Source organism: Archocentrus centrarchus, chromosome 16 (assembly GCF_007364275.1).
Source record: "Archocentrus centrarchus isolate MPI-CPG fArcCen1 chromosome 16, fArcCen1, whole genome shotgun sequence".
NCBI classification, from domain to species: domain Eukaryota; kingdom Metazoa; phylum Chordata; class Actinopteri; order Cichliformes; family Cichlidae; genus Archocentrus; species Archocentrus centrarchus.
Window position 1 is genome coordinate 19,391,801 of NC_044361.1, and position 13,502 is coordinate 19,405,302.

The 13,502-nt window shown below is 40.5% G+C and overlaps 1 protein-coding gene across 2 annotated transcripts in view; it reads right to left on the bottom strand.

The window, feature by feature from the left end:
• ptprub (protein tyrosine phosphatase receptor type Ub) overlaps positions 1-13,502 on the bottom strand; it is a 191,727-nt gene that overhangs the window by 38,867 nt on the left and 139,358 nt on the right. Inside the window, exons 13-17 of one of the 2 annotated variants that reach the window (XM_030749001.1) lie at positions 10,658-10,694; positions 6,828-6,966; positions 5,849-5,872; positions 5,417-5,571; positions 4,564-4,751 (exon numbers count right to left, since the gene is read on the bottom strand). In XM_030749001.1, the coding sequence (XP_030604861.1) occupies positions 4,564-4,751; positions 5,417-5,571; positions 5,849-5,872; positions 6,828-6,966; positions 10,658-10,694 (543 nt within the window). The remainder of the gene's footprint in view (positions 1-4,563; positions 4,752-5,416; positions 5,572-5,848; positions 5,873-6,827; positions 6,967-10,657; positions 10,695-13,502) is intronic. The other variant, XM_030749002.1, reaches the window with a different exon arrangement.

Below are 13,502 nucleotides of genomic sequence, written 5' to 3' on the forward strand. Positions count from 1 at the left end.
ATATACCAAGCATCGCTAATGACATTATTGATCAAGGCATCACAGTATAATGATTACTTCTGAGAAGAGCAGAGGGAGATAAATACTATCATGAATACTATAGCACCAGGAGACTGTTATTTGGAGTGTAGAGTGACTGGGCGGCAAGGGCTCTCTTTTCTCAATTGTTTTCCTCTGCACTTTTTCATCCATCTCCCTCTCACACTAAACCTTCACAGACAGCCCCTCTCTCTCTCTTTGCTGTTAAAAAAAAACAAAAAAATCTGTTAGCAGTGAATGATAGGGCTCACCAGAGCTAGAGATGTTTAACCTAAAGACTGAGGTCTTCTCTGGGCCCAGATGAGGATGATTATTCATGTGCACAACAGTGAGAACTAAATGCCTCTTTAACCTTGGTAATTAATTTCAGTGTGGGGTAAGAAGGGCACGTGGAGGATTTCAGATTGATGGTGTCCCATTCTTACAAGAACCATTCGGGCTAACACGGCCTCTTCACGCTCAAAAATACACAAAACCAGCTAAAAGAAAAAAAAAAAAAACCTGTAAAAGCTACCTATGTCATGGTTTCAGCAGGACTGTCAGGGGCCTTCAGCCTGAGTGCATCATTTGCTGGGAGGACTTAAATAATGCTAACTTGTTCCCAATTAAGCCAAAGAGGCACTTCTGAGAGAAACATTTCCTACTGCAAGAGAACACAGAATCTGAGCCACAGGCAGCTACAACCCTTGTCTGGTTTTGTGAAAGTACCTGATAAGGGTACGTGTACAAGTTAGAAGCTAAGGGACTTTCCCGCAAAACAAAAAAAATTGCAGGCATCGTGCTGAAAAGTTTACCTGACAATACAATTAAAACTGTCACTGACAGGTGACATGAAGGTTATTATCTGCAGATGTGAATACAAGTGTGCCTTGAAATTTTGGCTTGGTCTTTGTTTAGCCTTAGGTGCCTAAAAGGTTGAAAAATACTGATTTACATGAAATCACAGCCTGTGGACTTTCTTACGGTTCAGAAATACCCGGTTATGATAACCAAATCACTTCACTTAAAGCACTTTACCACAATATCACATAGTGAAGTCATGGTAGCCTGAATATTCAAAGTGCTGACCCCATTTAAACCTGATGTTTTTCACCTCATTGCCACAGCAGACAGCACACACCTTTGGGTGAGTCCATATAAAAATCAGTCAATTCTGAGAAAGGTTCCCACCTGAGCAGGATGAATCATGGCTAAAAGATGAGCCTGGTGTCAAACTGTAGGTATAAAGGAGAGCTTTTACATGCTATAGCTTTTTTTTTTTTTTAGACCAGCCACCTATCTCACATAGTGATATGACCCAAAATGCACTTTCTGAAGGTCTTCCCCACTGAATTATTAGAAAATGGATAAAATATCCAGGATACCAATGTTTGCTGATGTTACTCTTTCACATGGGCATCAGATAGATGCAGTTTTGCTATAAAAATTATTATGTATCAAATGATACTGACAAATGATACTAAACAAAAATGTGATTTCAGCTTTAGATCATGAACCTTGGAGTGAGTGTAAAATAGATTTGGTTGCATTTATAGCAATGCTTTAATGTGTTTTTCATCCCTCAAAACTGCATGCAGTACTCAAAAATGCTGGAAATAATAAGGCGACTTAAAATGCACCAATTTCAAACCTGCCCTTATGTACCTCTAGGGCCTCTAACTCAGAAAATTCAAAATTTACATAGTCCATCCACCCACCCACCCACCCACCCATCCATCCATCCATCCATTTTCTTCAAGGGTCACAGGGGGAGAGACAACCATTCACACCTATGGGCAATTTAGAATCACCAATTAACATAACCCCACTAACTGCATGAAACCCACAGTCCACCTGAAATCCATGCAGACACAAGGAGAACATGCAAACTCCACACAGAAAGGCCCTTTCCAAGGTGGAGTTGAAGTTGTGAGGCAACAGTGCTAACCACCGTGCCACCCCACATCTTACATAGTGTGAAGATAAAATTTTATGGGAATTCACCAAATATGCTCTTATTGTACAATAACAGCTCATTCTGAAGGGTCAGGTGGGAGGCACTCACTGATTTCTGTCTTTTTTTTTTAATGCATTGACCCTTTTTTGTGGAAGGGATCAATTTATACTGTCATCTCATTTCATCTCATCTCACATCTGCTTCATGCTTTCCACTGGGTGCAACTCCAGTCAGAAGATAACAAAGTGTATAATAAAGAACAACTGCAATTCCTTGGAGTCTGAAGCTTTCTGTATGCACATTCGAATGCAAGTACCATTCCACCCTTCCTCCTAACAGTGCTGGCAATTAAAGTCAACCATTCCTGCTGAGGGGGGCCTCAGGACAGAATTAGGACATGTCTGAGAAGTGACACCTTCCAGCTACCATGGAAGCACCTGCAGAACCCTCAGAAGAATACGCTTTTCACTACAAGGTGTTACAAGATGGGATGTAATATTACAGGAAGTGTAAGAATAATATCTGTAACAGCACCATCACCCTTCCTACAGAAAAGAAAACCTAAGTTTTACAAGCGGTTGGATAAAACTCAACACATATCATTTAAGTAATTTGAGTAAAAGGTGTAATTTCACCTGTCGTCTTTAAAAGGTACAATAATGATGCATTAAACAGTTGTTTTATGGGAAGGGAAGAAACCACAGTTAAATTAAGTAATGTATGTGCCCCTAAAGAGAAGGGAAGACCAGCTCTAACAAAACCTACAATATATGGGAGGTCCAGTTAAAAACCATTTAATGTAGAGAAAATGGACAGGCACTGAGGCAATGTTATATTCACCAGTTATATCTGAAATAGAGATTTTCTTTGTGAGGGTGCAAAACAAACTCGATCCTTATTAAGGAATGAACGTACATAAACCAGTATGTACCATACCTTGGTAGATTAAGCCTTTCAATATCAAACTGTAAAAAACTGTTTCTATATGTAGATTTTTTTGATGCACAGTAAAAGCAACAAGTGCACCTATATAAACCTAAAATGTACCTTATTTAAATTCAAGGTCATCTTCTCCTGTACCTTGAACCAATTTCAGTGCTACTTCTAATTTTAGATTGCGCTCTGAAAGTCCCACTCTGACCACCTGCGCTTGTGCCTCTGGAATCTTGCTGGCACATGCCACAGCTCAGGTCATTTCCACTGAATGCTCGCCTCAGGACGTTACAGCAGAACTCCACATTGACAGCCTGACCCCGGGGTGCAAATTCATTGTGCACAACCCCGTGACTAAAGAAAAAAAAAAGAAACAAACTAACAAAAAGCATTCCTCCACATTCCTTGCCTCCCACGTCACCTAAGGGGTTGGGAACTGTGCACTAAACAACTGAAAACTGCTGTTTGTTCTCCGGATTGTACTTGCTCCTAATGATCCTTGACACAAAAGTCAGATACTTGCTCTCTGACATCCTCTGAGAAATCGCAGCGCACCGGTGCATGTGGGCAGAAAGTGAGTAATGTGAAAATAGCGCCTGTTCTAGAAGAGTTCCAGGGGTGGATGAGAGAATGATCTTGAAGTGAAGACTGGACAAAAATGCAGCATTTTCAGGCAAAATTTCACAATAATATAATAACACCCTGCAGGAGTACATGATGGAGATGAGACAAAAAAGCAGCTGAAGTAGAAAACGTTAACGGTCTCACAATACTGAAGGTAACAAAACAAGCTAATCTGCTGCCATTATGCCTCTGCATAAGAGCTCCCTCTCACTTATAACCACTTTTTCATTCTGCTAACTCTTGAAAACTGTTTTTCTATGTGTAACAGAGCAGCTTTAGCTCCACTTTGAGTGAAATCGTAGTAACAACCAGTTAAATCCTTTAAATAAGACAACACTGATTTAATGATTCAGCGCACGGTTCTGACAGCTCATTATTGCCTTTCATAGACAGAATGGCCCCATCTTTTAGCATTAGCCTAGCTGAAAAAAAATTATAAATAAATAAAACTTCATGCTAGGTTCATTGATAAAAGAGCACTCTGTAAAGTGTTATCTTGTGTTTCCTTCTTTGGGGAAAGGCAAACAAATTTCAAGTTAAAATAAATAAATAAATTAACCTCCAAAACGTGCAAAGTGCTCTGCTCCAGAGCGGGGCCCGAATTTTCTGAGTCAGGCAGAGCAGGTGTGAGGGGCCTGCTCTCCTCACAGCCAGATCTGCGTGCCTGACAGGACAACCCTTCTCGCTGACATCAACAAATCACAGGAGTAAAACAAAAAAATACAGATGCAAGGCAAGTATTTCAAATAGTCTGAAGCCTTAACTTCTGGCTCAAAGCAATTACTTGTATAGACACCGACTTCATTATTTGAAACCATAGCCATCTACCATTTGGCCATCTACCATCGCAGCAGCACACTGAAGACAGCAGGAAAAGTATAATAGGTCAATTTTAAATAACTCAGCATGAGTGCACAGCACCAATTCTTTATACTGCTGTTCATTTAATGTTGTCAGAGTGCAGGAGTAATAGCTGTCTACGCTGTCTTATAATGTCAGTGTTGAATAGGCATTTAACAGCACCCTTTCACCTCATATTCCTGTTTAAAGCCGTAGCCCTCGGCGGTCTTCATCTGGTTGATGTGCTGGAGGAGATCAGCCACTCTGACAGCAGGGTGGAGCTGTCCTGTGTGGTAGGGGGATCCTTTACGTCCACACTGGTGCCTCGGGGAGCCTCCCAGCAGGCTGCTGGCCTCGTTCACTGAACTTCGAGCATCACCTGAGCCACACACAGACACACTCACAGTTTGAGCGAGCTGAAACATTAGTGACCCTGGCAAATTATGACTTAAAGCATTTGCCAACGTTTGTAACACTTCCATGTCACGCCATCACTAGTGTTAATGTGTTAGCACCACATAAAGGCACTTTACGTGGCGATGCATGCCAAGTACAGTTCAGGCATGCCATTTTGATAGGGTTTATCTTGGTACAGATGTCTTCATAACAGCCTATGTAAATGTGGTGGCAACTCTTTCTCAGATAGTGTGAAACAGACACGAATCTCTAGCAACTTTAGAATAAACACATCCGTCTTTCCTCCTCTGTGATACTGACAACATTAGAAAGCAGAAAAGTACTGACAAGAATCACAAATCATTTATTTATTTATTTATTTGCCATCTTCTGAGATTCTTTCTGTACTGACTTCAGGCAGTGAATGGCTGACAAGAACTCATACTGAAGAAGATTCTCCCACAGGATGATAACTATGTTGCAATTGATTGAAATATTTATGGAGTGATCGAATGATGGCCAAACATTACAAAGTGAAGGATGACGCATGTCAAGTTTGGATTGGGATTGCATTGTTTAGCGATGCAAAAGTTTGTGGGTTTGCATACACTGCACTGTGTGAATGTCTGAGCGATGCACTGCTCTTACTTCGTGTGCCGCAAGTGTGTGAATCCATGAAGGAAAGAGCCATTCTTTCATCCTCCTGCAGGGTGCTCTGGTCTGTGAAACTGCGCTCCATGGAGCCCATATGGCTCTTCTCCTGGCGGTAGGTAATTGGTGTCTTATTCATGTTCCCCGGTTTCCTGTTAATGGATAGTAAAGATCGAGGGACAATCGATATTAAGAAGAGATTGCCACAGATAATCTCCGTAGAAAAAGGCAATGTTATGTTTAGTTTGAAAAACCACTGAAAGAAGATTATAAATTTTTGATCTGCTGAGAGAGAAAAAAAAGAAAAAAAGAGTGGTATATATCGACCAAGTACTTTATTGCAACTCGTGATTGACAGCCAGCAAGCACACAAGCATGAATATGATGGATCACAAAATGATGGAAAAGCAAAGAGGTGGAGTCACTTACGGATAATAAGAGTAGTAGTCCCTTCTGGCAAGAGTGCAGTAGAAGAAGGAAAAAAAAAAAATCAAGAGAAAGAAGAGATGTAAGATGAAAGCAATGTCAGTTGAGGGCAGAGTGCATTGATTACAGTGAAAATGAAAACCATCCTCTCATGCGTTTAGCTGCGCAGGCGGCCATATGACACATGCAAGCGGATCAAGCAGGTGCTGACAGACTAAACCGCAGCGAGGCACAAAAATGTGTGTTTCTTTCAATCGAATATGTCTCAGTGTTACACTTCAAGGATAGACCATGTGACTTCCTGTCACAGCAAATTTAGTAATCAATTCCCTAAAACTGAAATTCATGGTGGCTTAGGAGAGCAACTTGGACTAATGTGCAGAGCAGCAGTGACTTCCACAATCAACATTATTCAGCATTACCCTGGACGCTGTGTTGGCAATTTAAGTAACGATTGCTGGGGCTCTGACTAAGTCCCATTTTGGCAGGTTCTTTAGATTTCAATATATCTTAAACAGGTAAGACAGTTTAAGCCTGATATGAGACTTAGCTGCGACTAAATTAATACGGAGCCAGATGTAGATGATTTACTGTAGACCTGTAGGATCATTGACTAATAATCTCTAAAAGCACACCTTTTCCCTCCCAATTACCACCTCATTTAAGGGTCAGGCATCTGTTTGGTGTGTGTAATTAAGTGGCTAATTGAATTGCAGCCGCCTTTAATTAAATACTTCACACTCAGATAGGCTCTGCAGATGAGAGTTGTTTGGTGCAACATAAGGAAAAGAAAAAACACCACACTGGCTGTTTGTCCATCTTTGCTACACAAGCATGACCTTTGCAAAAGTTGAGCACGGGTAAAAACCGATCACCAAAGTGCTCGAAAATGAAACGTAAAGGTAAAACAATGCGGCAGATGTGGTGTGAGTGAGCATGATGACACATGGTTTGTTGAGAATAGCTATCAGGAGCCGTTTACCCTTTCTTAATGATGATGATGACGGCACCCAGCAAGAGGATGAGGACCACCAGACCTCCAGCACATACACCGAGAATGAGCCCCATCTCCTCGGAGTGCTGCGACACCTCCAAAGCCTTGCGATGATCTTTGCAGGCCGCTGTGAGCAGGAACACAGAAAAGCCACGTTAAAAGGGCAGAATGCAAAGACAGAACTTAAAGGAATAAAGGGGCAGGACAAAGGATTCACAATAAAGTCTAAAAGAAAGCCTAAGATAGCCTGACGATAGAGGTGGGAAAGCTGAATTTGCAGCTTTGAAGAAGTTCTCTCTCTCACAACAAAGTTGTCACACTACCTTTCAGAACTGAAGCTGGGAGATCCGCTGATCTGATCTGAGGCTCTTTCAAAAAGTTGGCGAAAATGAAAAACACATGCAAATGAAAAGGTGAAGCCTTGAGCAGTGATTTCCCACGCTGGCCAAACAGATACGCAATGGCAGATGTGCAAATACATGGACTCATTCGCACACCGAAAGATTTTCTGCTAGAGAGTTGAAGAAATATGCCACTACTATGACTGCCATTATCTTTTTTACACAGGCTTCTGTGAACTGATGTAGAAGAAGAAAAATTTTACAAGGCTACAAATATGGCAGAGTGAAGCGGGGAACTCGTAAACTCTTGAATTTATTTGCCTTGTATTAAACAAAAGGCTTGTGGCAGATTGTGCAGCAATTTCTTCCTGATTTAAAAGTTATATCTCAACATTATAAGAATAGAATGACACCTTTGGATTGCAACTTCAGAGGTACGTACACTAACCTCTGAAGTCAGTTTCTAATCAATAATCTGTTTTCTGTCAGAATCCTCCAAAAAGCTTTACAGTATAGTCTGAAGGTGCCCTGATGTCTGTGAGCTACTGGAAAGGTCATTACCATAACAGCAGGTTATTCATTTCTCCTACATAAAGCTTCATACTTATGTAAATGGTGTTGAGCAGTGGACCTTTCTTTGCCTTGTTCTGGGAGCCCACTGATCTAGTTTTTTTTTTTTTCCTGTGTGTCAGCCTGTCCTCCAGGCCTTGACAGCCTGGAAACCAGCCCTCCTGAGCTTATTGGAACAGCATAAACTATCTGGAGAATGGGAGAAAGTCAGAGCAAGCCCGGGGATAGAGCTCTATCTTACAGCCTGCTGGGGAGAAAAAAAAAAAAAAATCGGATCTGGGGCAGGGAAAATGAAAACAGAGCCATGCTTTAGCCCAACTATTTGCAGCCATGGGCACTTGGGCTGCCTTAGAACCCTCTTTCCAAATAAAGATGAAAGTAGTGCAATATCATTTCATGATTTGGCAGGAATTTTTTAATCAATGATGAATGTCTGGCATATCAGAATGGAGAAAATTAGTCACTGGCCTGATATTAGAAAAGGGCTGTTACATCTGAAACTGCTTTGGACATCACTTTTGCGTTGCTGTCCTCTTATAACATATCGTTCCAAAAGCGTGCCATCTCTACATGTGCTGTTTCTAAACATCACGACTGACGGGTAAACTTCTAGTCTGCAGTAGTGGTGGGAGAGGGTTTAGTCAGTCAGTGAATCAAAGATGATTGCTTTTGTGGTTTCTATTCACACACAGGGACACACCAGCATCCAAAAATGCCTTTGTGTCTCTGAGCTACTGTAACCGAAAAATAACAAAGACTCCAGCCTGTCGAGTAGCGCTCCATTCAAAACAGTGTCTCAGACACAAACTCAGCACTCGCTGTTTATTTTATGCTCTGACTTCATTTAAAATTAGGGGAAAGCTTCTTTATACTGGCTAAAAAATGTAGAGGAGGAGGTGAAAAATCAATTTCAGTTTTCTGACATTTTGGACAGATAAGGCGGTTTTGCCTCTTTTACCCTCAAAATTTCTATTAAGCCAAACACGAGCATGAAATAGATTTCCACATGAATCCATGCACCTGCCAGCTGCCTGATGGTGGAAATTGGCACTTAGAGGAGAAATGGAAGTCTATTGTTGTGTTGAGCCTGCCAGAGGATCCTTAATTAAACTGTCACCTGGAAGTTGAAATGTAATCTCCAGCTTTGTTATCCAAGCCAGAATCATTTGCCTCCACTTCGCTTGTGATGGGCTGCCTGATAATAATGGCTCAGGACCCGATGATGCAGAGGCTCTGTTAATGGTAGAGGGATCATGGAGATCGCACACAGCCGAAAAAAAACAAAAATACAAAAAACAAAAAAACAACCTTTTAACCTGTGACACCTTGAAATTGGAAATACCCACATATTTTTGCCATCATTGTGCATTTCAGGGGGTTTTCAGTTATATCACCATGCACGTGGTGAAAATGTAGCTCTGGCATTGTTTTTAAATCATAACTTTCAATTGTGCATTTAACCTTTCATTCTTTTGTCTTAGTTCCCCTTCTGTTCTCTCTACAGGTATTTTAGTTCATTGCTAATTGTAATTTCTTTTGATCGTAGGGGTCCCATTGTTCACTTCTTTCATTCTTTCTTTGCTTAGTGTCAAATAAACGTGGCAAGTGCAGCATAAAGTCTATTGCTGTGGGAACGTATAATTAATCAATGCCCAGTTTGGCAGTGTGGGGAGTGAGAAGTCAAGCCGAAAAGGCTGGCCTTGTCTTTTGGCTTTATGCTCAGGAAGAGCCTCATCTCTTTCATTATTCACTCACAAAAAAAAAGGCCTTAACCAAAAAAAGAAAGCAATACCCCGCCAAGTCAATTTACTTGCAAGGCTCCGCTTACTGTTGCGGTGCTATGATAACTATAAATACATGACTTTTATTTACCATGATCTGACAGTGTACTATGGTGGAGGGGCTCTCCTGCCATAAGGACTTAGAGTCAATTTCTCTGCCCTTTTCATGTGCCTTTGAATCCAAAAGCCGAGGTACAGATAAAGAGTCGGGTGTGTGGGGGGGAGCAGGGCTTTCTCATACTGATAGGCCGAGGTAGCTCCATCTGGAAGTTTTGATCTGAAGAACCCTTCTGGACAGCACAGAGGTCAAAGCCCTCAGATGTAGCTGTCTGGTGGGCTGCTGATGAGAACAAAGAGACTGTCTTTGATATGGTGTGTCCCAGTGTCTGCCCCTAACAAACAGGATGAAAGCCTGACCTCTAATCCTTCCCTGCTTGTTGCCCTTTTCTCTGAGGCCCAGTGCTAAACAACCAGGGCCACCAGAGGAAATTTGTCCAATTCTTCACCTTTTTACTTAAGAGAAATGATACAGTACAAAAGTGGGGGCGGGAACCACAGAGAACTAACACAAAACCTTGCCTAAAACAACAATGGTATCGCAGTGCAGTGATTCTATGATGCTCGGTGTACTGCAAGTTAACTGGATAAGGAAAAATAGCCCTAAAAATGTATTTTTTTCAGGGTGTGTGCATTACTGTTATTTTTTCAATGTTAATAATTTGCCAATTAGGTCACTAATTTGTTTGAAACAACTATAAAGCACTCTTCCCGTTAGTTTCTTCTTCACAGCAAGTCAACTGCTGTTTGCTTTACCCTCTTTCATTTGAAAAGCACCACCATCAGGAGTCATGGAGTAGTGACGCTGGACAGCCAAACTGGACAATGAATCCATCTAAAGCATTTGCATGCTTTAATAAATAAATAAATGGTGGTAATGTATCGACCGCATATTGAAAACTAAAACAATACAAAGTATTGTCTTATGAATATTTCATCCTACAACAGAGGAAACTGTGAACATACCATCATTGTTACAGTCATAGTTTCCTATATTTCTACACAAGTACACAATGCTGCAAGTTTAGAAATGTTGAAGGGAAGGGGAAACATATTTATGTTGAATTACCTTTGCGAGCAATGCGGATGCAGTTTATTCTAGATTCCTGAAAGAGAAAGAAAACACAGACATCAGGGGGGAGGTGTCACACTGAATTTTGCATGAAAGAGACGTGATAATACAGAAAGAGGAAGTGAAATACTGAACTGAGGCACACACTTTTATCATGGTGAAAATATGATTACAAAAACACATAATTGCTTTATATGATAATATGATTTTTATTCCCAAGACAAGCAGTATGGACTTAATGTGCGAAGTAATAGTAGCCCACATCTAGAAGCACTGTTCATACCCTATGATTAAAAACACAAATTACTCAACATGAGTGGGTGGCACTACTCGTCTCCAAAGAAAGCATAATTTACTCCATGATAAAGACAAAAAAGAAACTACAAGAAAAAAAATGATTGAGAGTAAAGGACAAATTACCTCTAAGTTAAGACTCCTACTGATGACATGAGAAAAAAAAATATTTAAAACCTGAAAGCTGTGGTGAGACGTGTTAGACGGAGATTAGGGATTCTTGCTGAAGGAGAGAAGATGAAAGTTGAAAGGAAGAGAGCAAATTAGGAGGAGGGGTTTTGGACCAGTCCATTGCTATATAAAAAAAGTTCATTCATTCATTTTATTCAAATTTCAGCTGATGACATCTCTGTGTTCTGAAAAGAACCTCTCTCAAACGGCACTAATGAGAACCAAGACTGTAATCCAATTCCATCCTGCCATCTCATGGAGGAGATGTATTATCAAATTAAGATTTACAGATGCTAATGCGAGCATTATGGGTCAGTTATGCAAATTTGTCTATTCAGAAATGAGCAAAAAGAGCTTTTCTCAAACTCCAGTTAAATTACTTTTTTAAAATTGAAAATCCATTTTAATCTGGCAGATCAGAAAATACATAATCAAACTAAACACAATCGCATGTCACACAGACGGTCATTGCCCCAACCCAAATCACGCATTTAAAGATACAGTATGTAAAACCTCACCACTAGATGTCAGTAGATTGCAATCAGCTGAATTATGTTTCTTACCCCTCCCAGTTCAAGTGAATAATCCTAGCTAGAGTGGCCGCTGCAGGACTAACAACTCTGGCCGCTGTTCATCTGTAGTGAGTGTAGGCAGCCTGCTGTTTACCTCAGCTGTCAGTATGCTGGGTGTCCACGTCTATTTATTCTGGAGGAGGCTGAAAAACTTTGTGAAAGGAGTCCGATACAATTCGATGAGTCAGTGAAGCTCACTCCTGACAGATGACAGCGATGCTGAGGTGAGTTGTTGAACATTTCTGTTGGTAGGTGCTGCTGTTTTTGCTCCTGTTAGCTGCCATTAGTAAAACTGTCTTTCAAGTGGATCTAACACTGTTTGACTTGGACACTTAGCAAATAAACTCTCATGCAATGTGAGAATGTTAATCAAACTGTTTATCAGAGGGAAAGTGTGATCTTTTTAGGACACTTGAGCCTAACATTAGCTGGCATCATGTTAGCTTATAAGAAGCTGCTGTTGTTGTTTAGCCAGCTCACTGTCAGCTTTTTTTGACATCAGCTGCTTGTTCACTGATTTCCAGTCCAGTCCTTGTACCTGACCATTTCAGATGTTTTTTGTTTGTTAAGCCATTTAACACTCACGTATGACTCAGTCAAACATAAAAAAGACACCTAACCACTGAACTACTGTTGTGCCTTCACATACTGTAACAGACAACTTAGCAAATTAACTATTTTCAATTGTATCATTGGCACTTTGTTAATAGCAGTATGGCATTTAAAAAATAATTTTAAAAAACACAATTTGTTCCCTTTCCTCATTTGAATCTATGAAAAATACCAACAAAGTGATTCTAAAGAGCTATTAGTCAAAACCTTGGCATATCTTGACATTGTGTGCAGTTCATCATTAAAAAAATCTGGACCTTCAGTTGATCCAATGGTCTCAGTGGAAGCGTGGCACCCAAAAGCCATTCTTAAAGAAGGAAATGGTGAAAAAAGGCTGAGGTATGCTAAATCACACAAGAACTGGACTGACAATCAGTGACAACAGGTCTTATCGAGTGATGAATGCAGATTTGACATTTTTGCTTCAAACTATCATCAGTTTGAGGTCAGAGGTACAACAGCGAACATCTACAGCCATCCCTAAAACATGGTGGAGGTGCTTTCATGGTTTGGGGCTGCATTTCAACCTGTGATGTCGGAGATCTTGTCAAAATTGAATTTAATTTATGAACACCATCAGATTTTTGATCCACCATGCAATACGATCTGGAAAGCATCTGACTGGCAACGGCTTCCTTTTTGACCATGACAATGATCCCAAAAACTCACCAATACAGTAAAAGCATACCTGGATAGAAAATTACACAATAGAACAGTCATGGATTGGCCTCCTCAGAGCCTGGACCTCAACATTATTGAAGCAGTGTGAGATCATCTTGACAGAGAATGAAACAACAGGCAGCCAACATCCAAAGAAGAGCTTTGAATTCAAGAATCCTGGAGAACTATTCCTGAAGACTTCTTAAAGAAATTACAAGATAGCTGCCTGAGAGAGTTCAGGCTGTTGAAGAATGGTTCAACACAATCTGGACCTCATTCATCAGGTGTCTGAAGAACAAAGGTGGTCATACCACATATTGACTTTCAAGCTCATTAGAACTGTGCAAACTCTGTTTTTGCTCTATGTACTGTATCCTCCATGTGTGATTACAGGTTTCAATAAAATGCTGCACCTATTTCCCATTAACCTAGCAAAACATAAAGAAATAACAACACTTTTGCACAGTACTCTAATACAATGAAGTTGACAAGTGGATTTGCGGAATGTAACTTTTTTGATATAATTTATCTCA